This window comes from Phalacrocorax carbo, chromosome 7, assembly GCF_963921805.1.
Source record: "Phalacrocorax carbo chromosome 7, bPhaCar2.1, whole genome shotgun sequence".
NCBI classification, from domain to species: Eukaryota; Metazoa; Chordata; class Aves; order Suliformes; family Phalacrocoracidae; genus Phalacrocorax; species Phalacrocorax carbo.
In genome coordinates, this window is record NC_087519.1 from 13965216 (window position 1) to 13980481 (window position 15266).

The following is a 15266-nucleotide window of genomic DNA, read 5'->3' on the forward strand; positions in this document are numbered from 1 at the left end:
GGCAGTGGGCCAAATACTGAGGAGCAGCAGTGATGGTGTAAAGAGTATACGTGAATAGTTAAACCCAAGATGAATTTGCATGGAGGTATGATAAAAGGATGTGGGGACAGAGAGTGCGCAGAAGTCCCAGGCAAGACTGGAGTCTAGGAAGTGCGTTGATCACAGACGCCACTGCAACTTTATAGCTTTTCTTTCTGTAGCCTCATCCATTGCCTCATCCATATCTGTCCCATGCTAATTTTGCATTTGCATAAATACGTGAATTGTTTTTTGTCCCCACTGCTTAGACCTTATTTTCTATTTTCCCCTATTCAGACTCTCACTGCATAAAAAAAAAAAAAAAAAAAAGGGTAGCTATGGTGTGAAAAGTCTATGACAGCTAACTGCACAGTTTTAAAAAACAGAACCATTACACACGACAGTAAAATGGGCATCACCTGAGGGGGGCAATATGTGTGAGAGCATAGTATTTCTAGTATCCAGAGGATCTAAATTTTCTCAGATGTCTTTTTGGGAGAGATCCAGTAGTTTTTCCCACCACATTACATGACTATCATATCATGTCTACAAGAACCAAAATGAATATATTACAGTTCATTCCTTTGCTTATTGCTATCTACCCTCCAAATTTGCAGTTACTTCTTGCAAATACATTGCCTCTTCTTCTGTTTCCCTTCACTGCCTCCTCGATGCTTTCCCAACCGGATACTTTTTAAGAAATCTCCATCTCCTTGTAGTGTCTCTTTTGACAAGTATATTGCTTAGTCCCTGAAAATCTAGGTTTTGTATCCTAACAAGTGGTTTTAGTTTCCAAAGAAAGGAGGGCAATACTTTCATTTTTCTCACTGTATTTAATAGCTGCATAAAAACCCCCTTACTTTCTGAATTCAGTATCTCTCTGTTGACAGCTGAGCACTGAGACCATAAGTTATGATTTGAGATGATGATGTGGGTGCGGGGTAAAGAGGGTGTCACTGAACTTACAAAACTAAGCTCCATCCCACTCCTACAGTAGAGGCGGCTGTGTGCTGCTTCAGTCCAAACTGTCATGCTTATAAAATGCATGCTATCAAAGTACTTAAAATGTGCGCACAGGCCATGTAACAGCCTCAGGATGGGAAAGGATTAGGAAAAGAAATGCCTGTAGTATATTGAAAGGATACTGAGAAATAGTCCATGAAGTAGGGAATTTAATAAGGACAATAAAGGAGACTTAGTCAGAGCTTTGTTCACCTTAAAGCACATCTATTTAATTATGGTTTACTTTTTGAGTTGCTTTTAATCTGATTGCCAAGCGACACTGCTGCTGTTTTATTTCAAATCACCCTGACCATCTTGCCTGTAATCCATTCTCAAGTGATGCCACTACCTGGTGTTTGTCACCTGACACGTCATTCTGCATGGCAGCATTAGGCTTCAGACACACCATTATGACAAAACAATCAAACAAGGAGTTTCAAAAATAAAATGCCATATCTTGACATGTAAGGCAGGGAGTTGGAAAGGAACAGGAGATTTGCAAGACTGAGACCCATCTGTAATTCCACAGTGGAGGGATTTCTCTTGTTCATCACAGTTTAAGCAGTTTATGTGACATATGCATGACACATATATGAGTAGACTAAAGGTCAAACTCTGCTTTTGGCTACGTCGGTGAAAATCCAGTGAATACTGACAGTTCTTGGACCTGCACTCATGTAAGCTAAAAGGAGGGTTTGGCCACAGAATTAATGAGGTATGCTATTCTGCACGGAATAGTTACAAGCAAATGCTGAGATGTCCTGAGTTTTGTCACAGATGGAAAAAGGCCTTGCAAGCTCTTAAGGATCATCTGCTGCAGGACACAGAAGAGCCCTGGGAGAACTGTGCTCTTTTAATACCTGAAATATGTGCATCTTATACAAGCAGTCATCAGCACAAAGCTTTCTGGCTGAAGCTGCAGTAGTTTATGAACTCATTAAGTAAACTCATTTTTTAGCTATTGTTAAGATTGATTTCAGGTACCATGATCTTTTTCTCCTTTAATAAACACAGCCTTTCTATGTTGTATGAAAACAGAGCAGCAAAGCAGGTCTTTCTGCAGAAATTTAATGACATGAAAAATCAGCTTCAGTCAATTTGACGAGGATAGAATGTGAAACTGCCTCCCGGGTACAAGACAATTATGCAGATGAAAAAACCCTTTGCAGGAAAAATTGCAAGAAAACACTGTGAATCTGTCTATCTGTCCATTTCAGGCTTCCATTACCAATTCCGTTAAATAGTCGGATGGGTGCATTAGTTTCTGCCTCTCTAATAACAACAAAGTAATTTAATTTGTAGTATTTTTTCACATAGTACCTTTTCCCATGGATTTAAAGGGTGTTACAGCAGTGCCTTCTCCCGGAGTAAAGATAAGCATTCTGCTTTTGTGCAATTCAGTTTTTTGAATGCCCAATGCAAAGGACTTCACAGTTTCAAAAGTGCTTTGAATTTGCATTTTCAGATGCAATTAATAGGATCTATCAGTGTGTAGCACCTGTAGAAACTGGGCCTAGGACGTCTCAGAATTCCTACTCAAAATAGGAGCCCTCCTACAGCAAGAATGATTCAGTGAGTCATCCCACATCAAAGAGCAAGTTAGAAAGTGAGGCAAGGCAGAAACCAGATCTCTGACTCCTGGTGTCTGGTTTGAGTGATGAGATTATACCGCTCTGCGGAAAGCCAGCCGCCAGAGGAGTGACCTATTTTACCAACGTAGGTCACTTCCATTAGCTCAGTAGTTATTGTTCCGTTGTTTTAATTAGTGCCATTTCAAATAAGTGGCCAGCTCTGTGGAAAGGTCAGTACCTTTCTGAACTCTTCCTCTGTAAAAATGACGTTGCTAGGGAAACGATACCAGCAAAGTAATTCTTGTTAGACCTCCAAATACGACATGCAGTTGCTTAGCTGCTGGCCAGGCCCATCTCAGTTGAGAAGATGACTCACTCCATCAATGTAACTCAGAGCAAACATTGTTCAGTCCTGGCCTAGCCACATATGACAAGTACAAACATGTTTTGAAACAATACCAGCTGTTAAATACATTAGTTCTGAAGAGGAAAAAAGGGCAATAAATCCTGTTTAAGGAGAACTGGGATTCTCTGGTAATGTTGTCTTTATGTAGGTACACCAGATAATCCCCATAAACCTGAACATAGTTAACCTCTCTCAGTCATGCAGAAAATACAGCTGCTTATGAAATCTTGAGATGCATGTTAACGTGTCATCCAGCTAGCAAGGTAGGGTCAATATTTCTGCTGTAAAATGTAGCTGTTATTAAAAAGGTGGTCATATAAACTTGTTCGTATCTTTCCTGACACAACAGAGGTTTGAAAATGGACCATAGTTGGTATCCTATTCAGTCTGGCTTTAGTGGCAAAGCTTGGATCTTTAGTGGTCAATATTGCCATATTATACTTAATATACGGATGTAGCTGTTCAATGCATATGACTGGAAAAAATGCATATTACCATGTTACTGTTCTTGAAAAAGTAGTAATAAATACTGTTTATTACTCATATACTGAACTCAAATGAAATCATTAGCCAAATCAGAAGACTCGGAGAAACTATAGAATTCCTGATGGGATTTATAGAAGTAACTGAATATGGAGGAATATAAATCCTATTACCTTCAGTAGCACATGCTGTATGTGGGTAAGTGTACAACTTTTAAACACTACAGTCTATCAACGTAACAAAAACATTTGGAAATATTATCAGTGTGCAGACATTTAAAGCTAAAGATGTCTAAGAGGGTTATAAACCTGTCTTGCGATGGAGTCTTTTTGTCTTCTGCTGATACAAGCTAACTGCAGCAGTGCCCAAATGCAGACACTTAAGACAACATGAAGGGCACTTATGAATCAATGCACTTACATATGTGTGGCATTTTAAACATTTAAATACTCCTATTTATTTTAAAATACTATGTTTACACGTAAAATTAAGCCTAATTTGGTAGATTTTTCTGGATTAAGGTCTAAAATCAGTGATATTTTTGCATTTTCATGAATTAGCGAAGGAGAATAATCTATTCACTTGAATTTACAAAGGGTTTTAAAGTTCTCAGCTGTATAATCTTATCCTAAAAACTGTGCTTCTTGCAACAGAGAAATCGTTATATTCCTGCTAGAATACCACTATGGTACTGATTGAGGATAAAAAATAGTATCTTAAGCTCAGCTGAAAGGAATGTGTACAGTCCTTTCAATAAGCTTTGGATCAAGTGATTAGTGAGGCATCAATACCACCACTATAATTCTAGCTTGTTTTTTCTTCATCTGTATGTCCGATGCAGCTGGTAACCCAGGCCAGACCTGTTTAGTTTAGGGCATATGGCAAGGTCAGAAATCACATTAAAAGGATATGTACCAACTGAAAATAGTTTTCACAAAAAAGCACTAATGTGGTATACAATTGACAGGGTGCAATCAGGCAGGGTGCCAACGAAAACTGCTTACATTTTAATTTTATGTGAATAACAAAATATAGAGGACTTGGGCAGGCAGGATTATGTGATTTCTCATCAGATGGCAGGCAGAATTCCTTTCGGTGATCTGCCATGAAGAAAAATGTGCTTGCTAAAAACCTAATCTTTAGATTTCAGTGCTGAGTATCTTTCTGATGGAAAGCAATGCTTCTGGCTGATGGATAACATGTTGGCCTTACACAGAAGATATGATCTAAGATATTCGCTAGCCCTATAATATCTGTTCTGCCACAGTTACAACATCTCATACTGAATACTTCAGCTGTTTATGTAAGGGAATATTGACAATTCAAAACGAAATCTCTCAAAAATACCCAATACCAACTAGTTGACATCTATCAAATTTTGGGCCCATGGTTAACTTAACCTTTAGAAAAAGCTGATAAATGGAAAGGAAATTCTACACCATGTCCATAATATGACTGAGGAAATATGGTAGATTGTATGATGATCTGTATTCGAGAATATCTATTAAGGGTTGGGGTTTTTCCCACATAAGCATACAATGTTTATATCTGAAATGTCCATCTGGATGAAAAGGTGCTTTTACTTTCAAATTAGATTAGTTCGGCCCTGAAATTTACATAGAAAAACATTTCCTAGACTTCTAGAGCTGTATACATGGCCACAGCTGCCTACTGGGTTTTCAGGTAAATGCTTGACCTCAGCAACTTTAAAAAAATATTTGTTTTAATCAGTTCAATTTTTTTATTCAATTTATATTATTTATTTCCTCTAAATATAATTTAAAAGCTTGTATTAGACTTTGTTTCCAATGAAACCATGTAAAATCCAGACAGATAAACAGTTTGGGATAATACTTTCCCACCAGGATGAAGCACATATTTCATAGTCTTGTATACTTTGTGAATTTATTTAAACCCTTTCATTGCTTTCATCAGAATAAATTACTACAGATAGTTACCTATATTTTGTGACTTATGTGACGTAAATAATTAGAATATATATGCACACGTTTGCTGACTTTAAGAATATTGGCTCTATTTGGTACACCTATTGTCATGACTTATTTTTCCTTTTTTTTTTTTTTAATAAGATTGATCAAAGTTCCATATGGCTATTCATTTGTTCTTTTGGTGTTGTCTCTGCATTAATTCTTCAGAGGCAAGGATGAAGACTATGCTTTTAGATTTCTACTTCCCATTCAAACTGGCGTTACAGAGAATATTGTCTAGATTCTGCATCATATCTGTTGAAGAATAACTGGGGTTTGGTTTTGTTTTGCCTTGATTTCTAGAAAATTTGGATACAATGATAGCTGAGCAAACAAAGAAGAAGCTTGAGAACCCTTCCACTAAAACTGGAACAAAGCCACCAGCAGGTACTTATTCTACAATTTTCGCTCCTGGAATAACACATTTTTAATGCTGTTCAGTTAAAAGCATGCTAATTGCTTTAGAAGCCAGACTGCTAATTAAAGATACAATCCCTCAAGTACCTGTAGCCACAGCTTGGATGTCTAAATGCATGACAAAAGAGGAATTTTTACTTAATTGTCCAACCTTTGAGAAGTATATTCACTGTCCTTTTCTTCAGTGGAGTCCAGACATTACACATGTACAAAAGCAAGCTGTACTAATGCTTTTTAAGACTTAGATAATAAATCTTTGCCAACTTTGGATCTAGTGAATGCAAATTTCCTATCATCTTTCTCTGCACAAAGGAATGTCGCTTTATAAGGTACACATTATTACATTTTAGTCACCTGTATTCAGCTACTGTTCATAAGACCAGAAACAGGCATTCCTGTTTCCAGAGGTCTGGGGTAGAGATGACCTTTAGAAACAACTTTGAGCCAGACTCCAATGAGGTTCTTCCTCAATCATCAGTCAAAATGTTTTACTTCCTAAAAATAGTACTGATGTGATTTAGAAGTGCTTTGGGTACATTTGATACAAAATTGCTCTTATTGTTATTTCTTTAGACAAGAGTAGTGAAGAAGCAGACAGTACAAAGGAAGAAGCAGCTAAAATGGAAAAGGAATACGAAATCTCAAAGGATTCTACAAAAAATGAAGAACAAAATGCAGCAGGGAATAGTGAAGAGTCCAGAGGTACAAAAGAGCCATTGCTTTTGCTATATATGTATGCTCCAAGTGATTGGAATATTTTCCTATCTTTGGTATTGTTTTTCCATTGTGTTAGCATAAATAGCTTCAGTTTGTAGTTACTGGGAGTCAGCACACAACAGCTTGATTTGGAAGTATACTTATTTGCTTACTTTTAAATATATGAAACTGTATCTCTGGTTGAGAAAGGCCATAGTCTTTCACAGGATTCATAGCCCCTTTTGATAGCAATATGAAATACATTTTGACACAGTAGCACAGAGAGATTTTGCTTCTTTGTATCTGTGGCTTTTCAGTGAAATCAGGCCACCAGGATATTCAATATTCTGAGTGAGCCCACTGATCTTTCTAATTTGTGTTAGAACAAGCTGGCACTGAAAGGTACTGAAAAGTTCTGCAAAGTGAAACAATTTGCATCACTCACTTCCAGAGGGTAAGGGTCATCAGCAATTAACCTGTTTTACATAACCTTGAAAACCTATTACAGTAGGTTAGTGTCTCAATAAGCAAACTTAGCACAGTAGTACTTTTATCTTAGTTACCTCAGCACGACACGTAATGCCACATGCCATGCTACATTAGACTGTACTAGCTGAAGTTGCTCTGTCCATGGGGTGCAAATCAGCTGCTGTATCTCAAAACAAATCTGCAGAGGACAGTGTGCCTCCTTACACTATACTTCCACGCCTGTGTCCTGAAGACCAAAGACAAGCACTGCTATACTTTTAGCTAATCCTGTGTAACCAAGCATTTCTGTGGTGTCCAGCACAGCTCTCAAATATTTAAACATAACTTTTTGTCTCTCTCAGCTTGTACTAGAAGTAAATCTCAGAAGCAGAAGTGGTCGGTATGTAAACTTGTAAGACAAGAGTGTGTTCATTCTAGGCCTGTGTGTGGATGAAGAACTTACTGAGGGGAAGGAAAGTTGGAGAAATTAGTTTGGCAAGTGGCGGTTACAGTATATTGCTTCAGGCTCAGCCATGTCTTTTGACAGAGTGAGTTCCACAGTCTAGCTGCATCTCCAGAGTAAGCTTTCCCTCCTGCACACAAAAAACTCCTTCTTCATCAGCAATTTATCTTTCTTGACTAGGCTTGATGGACTTTCTTAGGAATTGGTGTGTAGACAAGAGATTTGTCAGGTAATGAATGCTGAACTTTTGAAGGGGGATGTTTGTTGGGGCAGAAACCTTTCAGTGGGTTCTTATTGCTAAGAATTCAGCATAAGCATCTATGTTTTGTAGTCATTTGGTTTAAAAAAATGGCTTATAATCTATTTTGCACTGATGCTGTTTTATGCTCATACTTTTTTGGATACATGTGTTTTCACTGCAAAATGCTTGGTAATGAATGTCAGTAATCAAGGCTACAGCAGACTGTAGTTCATTGGACACCTGGTTCAGTCCTGTGGGCAGTGCATGCATATAAATTATTAGCCTGCCACATATTTTTTCCAGGGTATTTTTCCGTGGTATTTTTTCCAGGGGTGCTTATCTGAGTACAGAAGAGGAAAATAGCTTAAGACGGCTGTCTAATTTCACAGTAAAGAAAAATTCTCTCAATACTCATGGGAAGTGATAAATAACATTTTACTTGTCTATTGAAGATCTGTCTGTTCAGTTTGGTTCAGGTTATTTTCCTTTAGCTTCAGAAAAAATGTTCAGCTCAATAGCTTTATAGAAATTTAAATTGGATCAGTATTTAGTTCATTGTCTCATAAAGCAATGCCCTTTCCTCTTTCACAGAGTAACTTGTTATAAAGCTAACTCTGCACTCCCAGCTCAAAAATTCCAGTATATCCAATACTGTACCCACTTACTAATGGGACCAGACATGCATAGCTGGCAGCAGTAGCCTTCTACATGCTAATCACATTAGGGTTTTTTTCCTGACAAATGTAAGAACGTTACTTCAATAAAGCTCCAGCCAAGTTAAGAATTCAAAATCCATTAGCTGGAATATTTCCTCATGGGCCTTATTAGGTAATCCTTGAACTAATTCTGTCCTGTGTGCTTTCTGGTCTAAAAATAGCCATCACTTTAAAATTTCAGCTCTAACAAGGAGTTATTATGGTAATTTTAATACATCCTCTTTCTCAGCAAATGTAAATAGCTATATTCAGCTTGTCTTTCCAAAATATCACAATCTTAGATCTTCTGTATGCTGTGAGTACTACTAAATGGAGGAATTTTCTGACACTTTGTATAAGAGATACTCAAAGCTCTCAGTCTTATTTAAGTCATTCCTTGCTGTCTTAACAGCTTCATCTTTGCCGAAAAATTATGATGACCAAAAAGCTACAGGTTGCCTTTAATCCACATATGCAGTATCTCTGGATACCACCAAAAGTTGTGTATACAGATCAAAAAAGCCATGATCCTAAGTTTGTGGATGACTAATCTTGCACAGACAAAACTTGCCATCCATCTGTTGGAATTTTGCCTGACTAAAGTTGACAGGGCTCAGCTTTCAAACAGAAACTAAGAATAGTTTTAATCTGCCTTCTCTATGACCAGCTTCACTCAGTTAAGCAAGCTGCATCAGTCATTGATGTTTGTGCCTGATTTTTCTCTCATCCTTTCCCCTAGGGAAAGCTGAGGCATATTTGGAAGCAATCAGGAAGAACATAGAATGGCTAAAAAAACACAACAAACAAGGTAACAAAGAAGGTATGAAGTAAAAACCCTTGATATTGGGGTGGGCACCATATATATTACAAAGCATGTAATTTAAATTGTGTTGTATAACTTAGTATTACGTTAGAAGTCAAATAATAGTAATGTGAAACTGTGCTTGTCTATAGTGATAATCAGTGACGTTAGAGTTAAATATTACAGGTCATGTAAAAGTTAAATCAATGAACTAAAATAGTAAACGAAGGCAAATTCATGTAAACGGGCTTAGACAGCCATTGGTCACAAAACACACAGTGACTAACCAGCTAGACGTTAGTCATGTGCTGCCCAGATAGTCATGGTGGTCTGCATGTCACCAGCGAACAGTACATCAGTTTTGTCTAGCGCTTCATCTCTTAGTTCAACATATCTTCTAATTATGATTTTAAATATGAGGTAAATGTATTTTAAACATCTGGATTTGTCTAGAAAAGCTTAGTGCATCTGGCTAGCACTGTGCATGCCATCACAAATAGCAATGAGTTTTGTTTCATAACCATAAATAGTTAAGATATTAATTTACGTCACTAGCACTGTAATATATTGGATTACAGCCCAAACCAACTCTAATGACTTGTAGCTCTCACATGCAAAGCTGTGTAGAAGGGGAGCAGTGACTGAAGCAGCTGCTTATTATCTTTATGCTTATATCTATATGCTTATATCTTTATGCTTATATAAGCTAATAAGATATGCTTATTAGCTGCCCCACCGTTTGACTCTTCCAAGGAGGCAGGGCTATATGAGAGCTGGAGGGAGTGTGCTAACAGCAGTAGGATTTCTAGCTTATTTTTCACAGATTTTAATTTATCCGTATCGTGTTTGTCCTCAAGGTCTTAGATAAAACCAGCCTCCTGTCCCTTCTCTCTGCCATTGCTGGGTCTGCTGCCATCACCCACTCTGTAAGTGAAGGTTCCTAGCCAAGGGGTCCACCCCTGGGGTATGACTGGTGCCTAGCGAGAAGGATCCTTCTTGCACCAGCCAAGCAGAGAGAGATGCGAGATTAGATTAGCCCTGGGTAATCTAGCTGCCCTCTCTGTGAGTTGAAGTGTATATGAATTACATTTCAAAGATGAGTGCATGCCTACAGCCCTTACACATTCATTTTCCTATACAGAAACTCCATAATAGGAAGGACTTCTTTAAATTTTTTGTCCCCTCTTAAAATAGTTTCCACACAATGGCAGCAATGGCAGCTAGCAACAGACATACGTATCTGCTCAAGAGTTTTCCTGGCAATTCTAATAAACATTTCTGTTTATTGGTATACTCATTGTAGTAACTAGATCTCAGTCATGTGTGATTATTTCTCTGTATCACATATACTGACTGGGCAGTCCCTCACTCCTCTTCACAGAAACCTTTCCTCTGCATTACTGCAGTCTGAAAATGGCTGTGACTGCAGATCAATAGCATTTTATCTGCCTGTGAATGCATTAAGATGTTCGCTTTCTATGTAGATGGATTTTCATTTGCACTAAAATATCTTTATTGTCCTCTGGCAATGGAAATTGGCCTTAAAGTGAGTGCGAGTTAGGATGAAATTAAAATAGTGTTCTTACTCTTCTGATACGTTTTCTTTACTGTGCCTTTCCATACTTTTTATTTTTGTAAACTGCTAGTTCAGTTCTCCTGGGATGATGTTAAAGGCAGTGCAGTCAGGGTAAGCTTATCTATCTGTGAATGTATTGTGCTGTGTTTCTTCAGTACAAGATTAGGTGTTATTGATGTGCTCATCAGTCATTTCTCCACTTCCAGCTAGCACCTGGGAGCTAGTGGAAAAGTGATTCACAAACTAATTTTTGTATTAAAATGGCTGGTCTTTTCCACCCCTATTCATGGATTGTTTTACTCACCGAATACACTTGAAGAGGTTTAGTTTTCTTCAGACAAATGTTTGTAGATCCTTAACTTGGTGTGAATTTCAGTAGAAATTATTACTCATTCAGTGACTAATGACCCTGGAAATGTTCATTTGCATTTTCCCAGTTTAAAAATATCAATTGCCTATTAAGGAGGCAAGTAAACTTGAGTGGTCTGGACAATGTAGATAATCATGTCAAAAGCCTAGATTTTGGCCTGATCGGCTTTTGTGTCCAAAGTTTGTTTTGCATATATACAACATATAGGCTCTGTGGGCCTATCCTTAGTAACTCCCAGACCTGGCTTTATCCTTGAAACTGATGCTCTTTAAGACCAGCTCCTCTCCTGTGTAAATTAACAACATGCCCGCCAGCAGACATCAGCTGCTGGCTATTCTATTGCGTTTAGTCTCCAGAGAACATAACCACGAGTCATTTAACTAATACATGCAAATAGCATGTTCGGATTTTTCACAAAATACTTAGGTAGTTTATAGTTTCATAACACTAACAGTAGCCATTTACGAATGAAAGTAAATTCTATAATTAATTGTAATGGCAAATGGCTTGATTTGAATATGCAAATAAGACCTCACTTCATTTACTGTAGCAGTTTCACAGCTCAATGTAATGCTGCAGCTGTTGTGGTGAATATAAACCAAAGCTGGTTTTTCTAATTACTTCCCCAAATTAATAGGTTGTACATAAGTATTAGAAATTAACAGTTATCAATTTCTAGGAAAAAAATCAAATTAAATTGCCATGAGATATACAAATTAGCCAGAAATGGGTAGTATCTTAATGGTTGTAATCTCATACAGAATGTTGAGTAATTAAAACTTCACATCTCCATGTAATGATCTTAGAGCTGTAAATACTATTCTAGAAGAAAAATAAGCTCAGGAATTTTAATGGGAATAATGTGGATATTATATTAATTTAGTATTTGTTGTTCTGTTCATTTCCATTCCATGGTATGTTTCATTGAAGACACTCATTCTGTCAACATGAATGAAATCTCACGACCTTATTATTAAATTGCTAGGTACTATTTGTCCCCATTACTCAGATAGGATGACAAACAGGTTACATTCTCTCAAGTAATGCTGGTAACAGACCAGATGTAAAATCCTGGCCTCAGTACAGCAAACAGAAATATTCCTATTAATTCAGATATGGAGCGGAGACCTCTGCAGGAGCAGGGAGTTTTGAATATCAATTTTCTGTATTATTCACTTGAAATTGCCTTATACTGTTATAAAAATGATCGCAAGCATTGATTTGCTTCTTAATGTCTTTCTATTTCTGTCCGATTTTCATCACTTAACCATAAAAAGAATGTACTGTTTGAAAGAAGGTCCTTCCACTTACTGCTGTATGGCGATATACATAGAAAGTACAGTAGAAAATCAGTATTAATATATTCTGAAGGTTCTGCCAGTGGAATAAGTAATCTATCCTGAAAAATTCAGGATGTATCTGTTTTTGTGAAAGATATTAATTTGTTTAACTTACTATGAACCACCAAGGCACTGATGTTTTCTAGACTGCTAACTTGCGATTCTAACAAATTAAGCTTTACATTTTATGCAGTAAATTCCAAACTGAAACCTGCATTATCTTTATGAGTGAATATCCTGGATCTGTTGCCAGAGTTATGACTACGCAATAGGTTACCTTTTTATGTTATCTGAAAGTAGAATTCTTGTCATGGAAAATAGTGACGTTTTCCAGTGTAGGAAAAGTCTATTTAATGTATGTGGTGTGAATCATGCTGCATCGATGCAACCCTGTTTCAGAAAAGGAGAAAGGGACTTTCAGCACTGTATTGGAGATTGGCACACAAAGATTGTCAAAGACTACTTTGACACTAACACTGTCATAAACACTACTCACTGGTATTTTTTTCCTGCCAGAATCTGTATCAAGGTAAATAATTGTATTACTTTATTTTCAGGAAGTCGCTTTCTTGAATTTTCACTACAGGTGTTTGTAGTAAGTGGGAATTTTACTGGGATTTGAATAGGAAACAGGCAATTTAGTACTTTCAACTCCATGACAGTTGTGAAAATAATAGGGTTTTAACAACAGCTTTTGCATGCAGACTGAAACATCAGACCTCTAGAGCAGAAAATATTCTTACTTTAGTATTTGCCGGCAAGCAATCAAGAGCAAGAGATGGTTATTCCTCTTGAACAGTAAAAGCACCATGACATGTAAAAAGACTTTGTGCAGGTGTTTCTTTTGTTTAAATTGTTTTCACAGATTGCACTTGTAGTGAATTCCCTTACATTGGATAAATTGCCTTTGTTGGATAAACTTTACAATGACATTTTTTCTCAGGTGAAGCAGTATGATGGCAATGACTCATTGTGCAAATGAATTCTTGTTTTTCAGACTATGATCTTTCAAAGCTGAGAGATTTCATAGATCAGCAAGCTGATGCTTACGTGGACAAGGGCATCCTGGACAAGGAAGAAGCTGATGTAATTAAACGCATCTATGGCAGCCTGTAAAAAGCTAGTGGCTGCCAGACCTGTAGAAAACTAGTTTAGCTTTCCCCACTCCTGGCTCAATGACTTATCATCTGTTATTTTGAGGATATCATTAGAAATGCTCTGTTTACGTTGTACTGACAACTTTCTAGACAGAAATGAAGAGCTGTAGTGCTGCATACACTGACTGCATACTGTCCTTTCCTACACCCACAAATCACCCCTTAACGCCAAATTCTGACACTGAATCTCTACTTGACAGGGTAAATCTTTAAGTAACCTCCTTTTTGATTTATTATTTGTATTTGGTTTACTTTGGTAGATAAACCAATCATTTCTGATGGAAAGTTCTTCTAATGCTACATCTTTCTGCTCTCACTCCACTAGCTTCCTATAGATGCAACTATGTAAAGGGCATTACTAGAAACTACTTCCTAGTTCTCTAAATAAAATATTCGAAAATAATTTACCTATTAAAGTTTTCATTAATGTTAATATGGTTTTATATCCAGAAATCTTGTTTTTAAATCCTAATACTTTTTTCCTTGACTGTTTTTTATTTCTTTATGTGGTAGTCTATAACTTGGACTATAGTGTCCTTAGCTAACTGATAGATCTTTGCCACTACAGCTGCCTTTCTTATGACAGAGCTGTATTCTCCCCATTGTTGCTTCATTCAGCATGTAGAAACACTCTCTTTGGTGCACCATTTGATGATTGTGCATGCATAATTTGTTGAATTCCTGATGTGAGTAGCCTGATAACAAGTGTAAATAGCCATTACTTTCTTTAAAGGAAAAAAAAAAAGGAAAAAGCAATTCAAGTCATTTTGCATGGGAAGGGGAGTTTGCAACCAGAGATGTTTTTAGGAACATGGGCCCTGCTTTTCAGAAAGACTTAAGTTAAAGAACATCTCAGCATTGCTGAATATCAAGGCTGTGGTGTGTTTACTGACTTCTGATCTGTTGAGCAGTAATATTTTGGAAAACTATTTTTTGGGCATATATATGCTATCATCAGCCAAGAATTTGGTACCTAAAGAATGAAAAAGGAAAACAAAAATGTCGCACTCATTCTGCTTCCTCAGCTTACAGAGCTTTTGAAGAATGGTTAACGAGATCTTTTATATTTAAGTGAATGGATGAAGAACTCATAAAAGCAAGATCAAAAGTAAAGAAATTTTTAGACAAGTAGATTTTAAACTGAGTTCCAGAAGGTGAAAGTCTTGAGATGTGTCCCCTGGAGCAGTCATTTGTCTAAATGAGCACCAGGAAAATTCTGTTCTCTTTACTTACAGGTTCTTCATTAATAATTGAGGTTATCCCTGGTCTGATATTTTTTAAAAACTCATGATACTTCTGAAATTGATAATCAAAGAATGTTAGCTGGTGCAGAGGTCAGTGTCTGCCTGCCAATGAAGGGAGATGCTGTCTTACAGAACTGCCTGCAAAGCACAAAGTCCTGTAAATGTTAAATGGGCAGACCGCTTCCTTCCTTATTTTCTCAGCACAGTTGGAGATTAAGGAGGAGGAGGAGATTTGATCAATGTTTCTTAGCTAGCTGAAGTAAGCTTTGGAATCCCTGCAAAACATAAATTATTGACTGAGCATTATCAACACAACATTATTGGTAACA

At 37.1% G+C, this 15266-nt stretch overlaps 1 protein-coding gene across 4 annotated transcripts in view; it reads left to right on the top strand.

The window, feature by feature from the left end:
- The window catches only part of SCG3 (secretogranin III), a 31180-nt gene extending 17054 nt beyond the window's left edge, over positions 1 to 14126 (top strand). For 2 of the 4 annotated variants that reach the window (XM_064456402.1, XM_009500278.2), the window contains exons 9-12: positions 5772 to 5855; positions 6459 to 6587; positions 9188 to 9268; positions 13534 to 14126. In XM_064456402.1, the coding sequence (XP_064312472.1) occupies positions 5772 to 5855; positions 6459 to 6587; positions 9188 to 9268; positions 13534 to 13652 (413 nt within the window). In that variant the 3' untranslated portion in view covers positions 13653 to 14126. Of the gene's footprint in view, positions 1 to 5771; positions 5856 to 6458; positions 6588 to 7411; positions 8029 to 9187; positions 9269 to 13533 lie in introns of those variants that run through there. The other 2 variants (XM_009500279.2, XM_064456401.1) reach the window with 2 other exon arrangements.
- The last annotated feature ends 1140 nt before the right edge of the window (positions 14127 to 15266 follow it).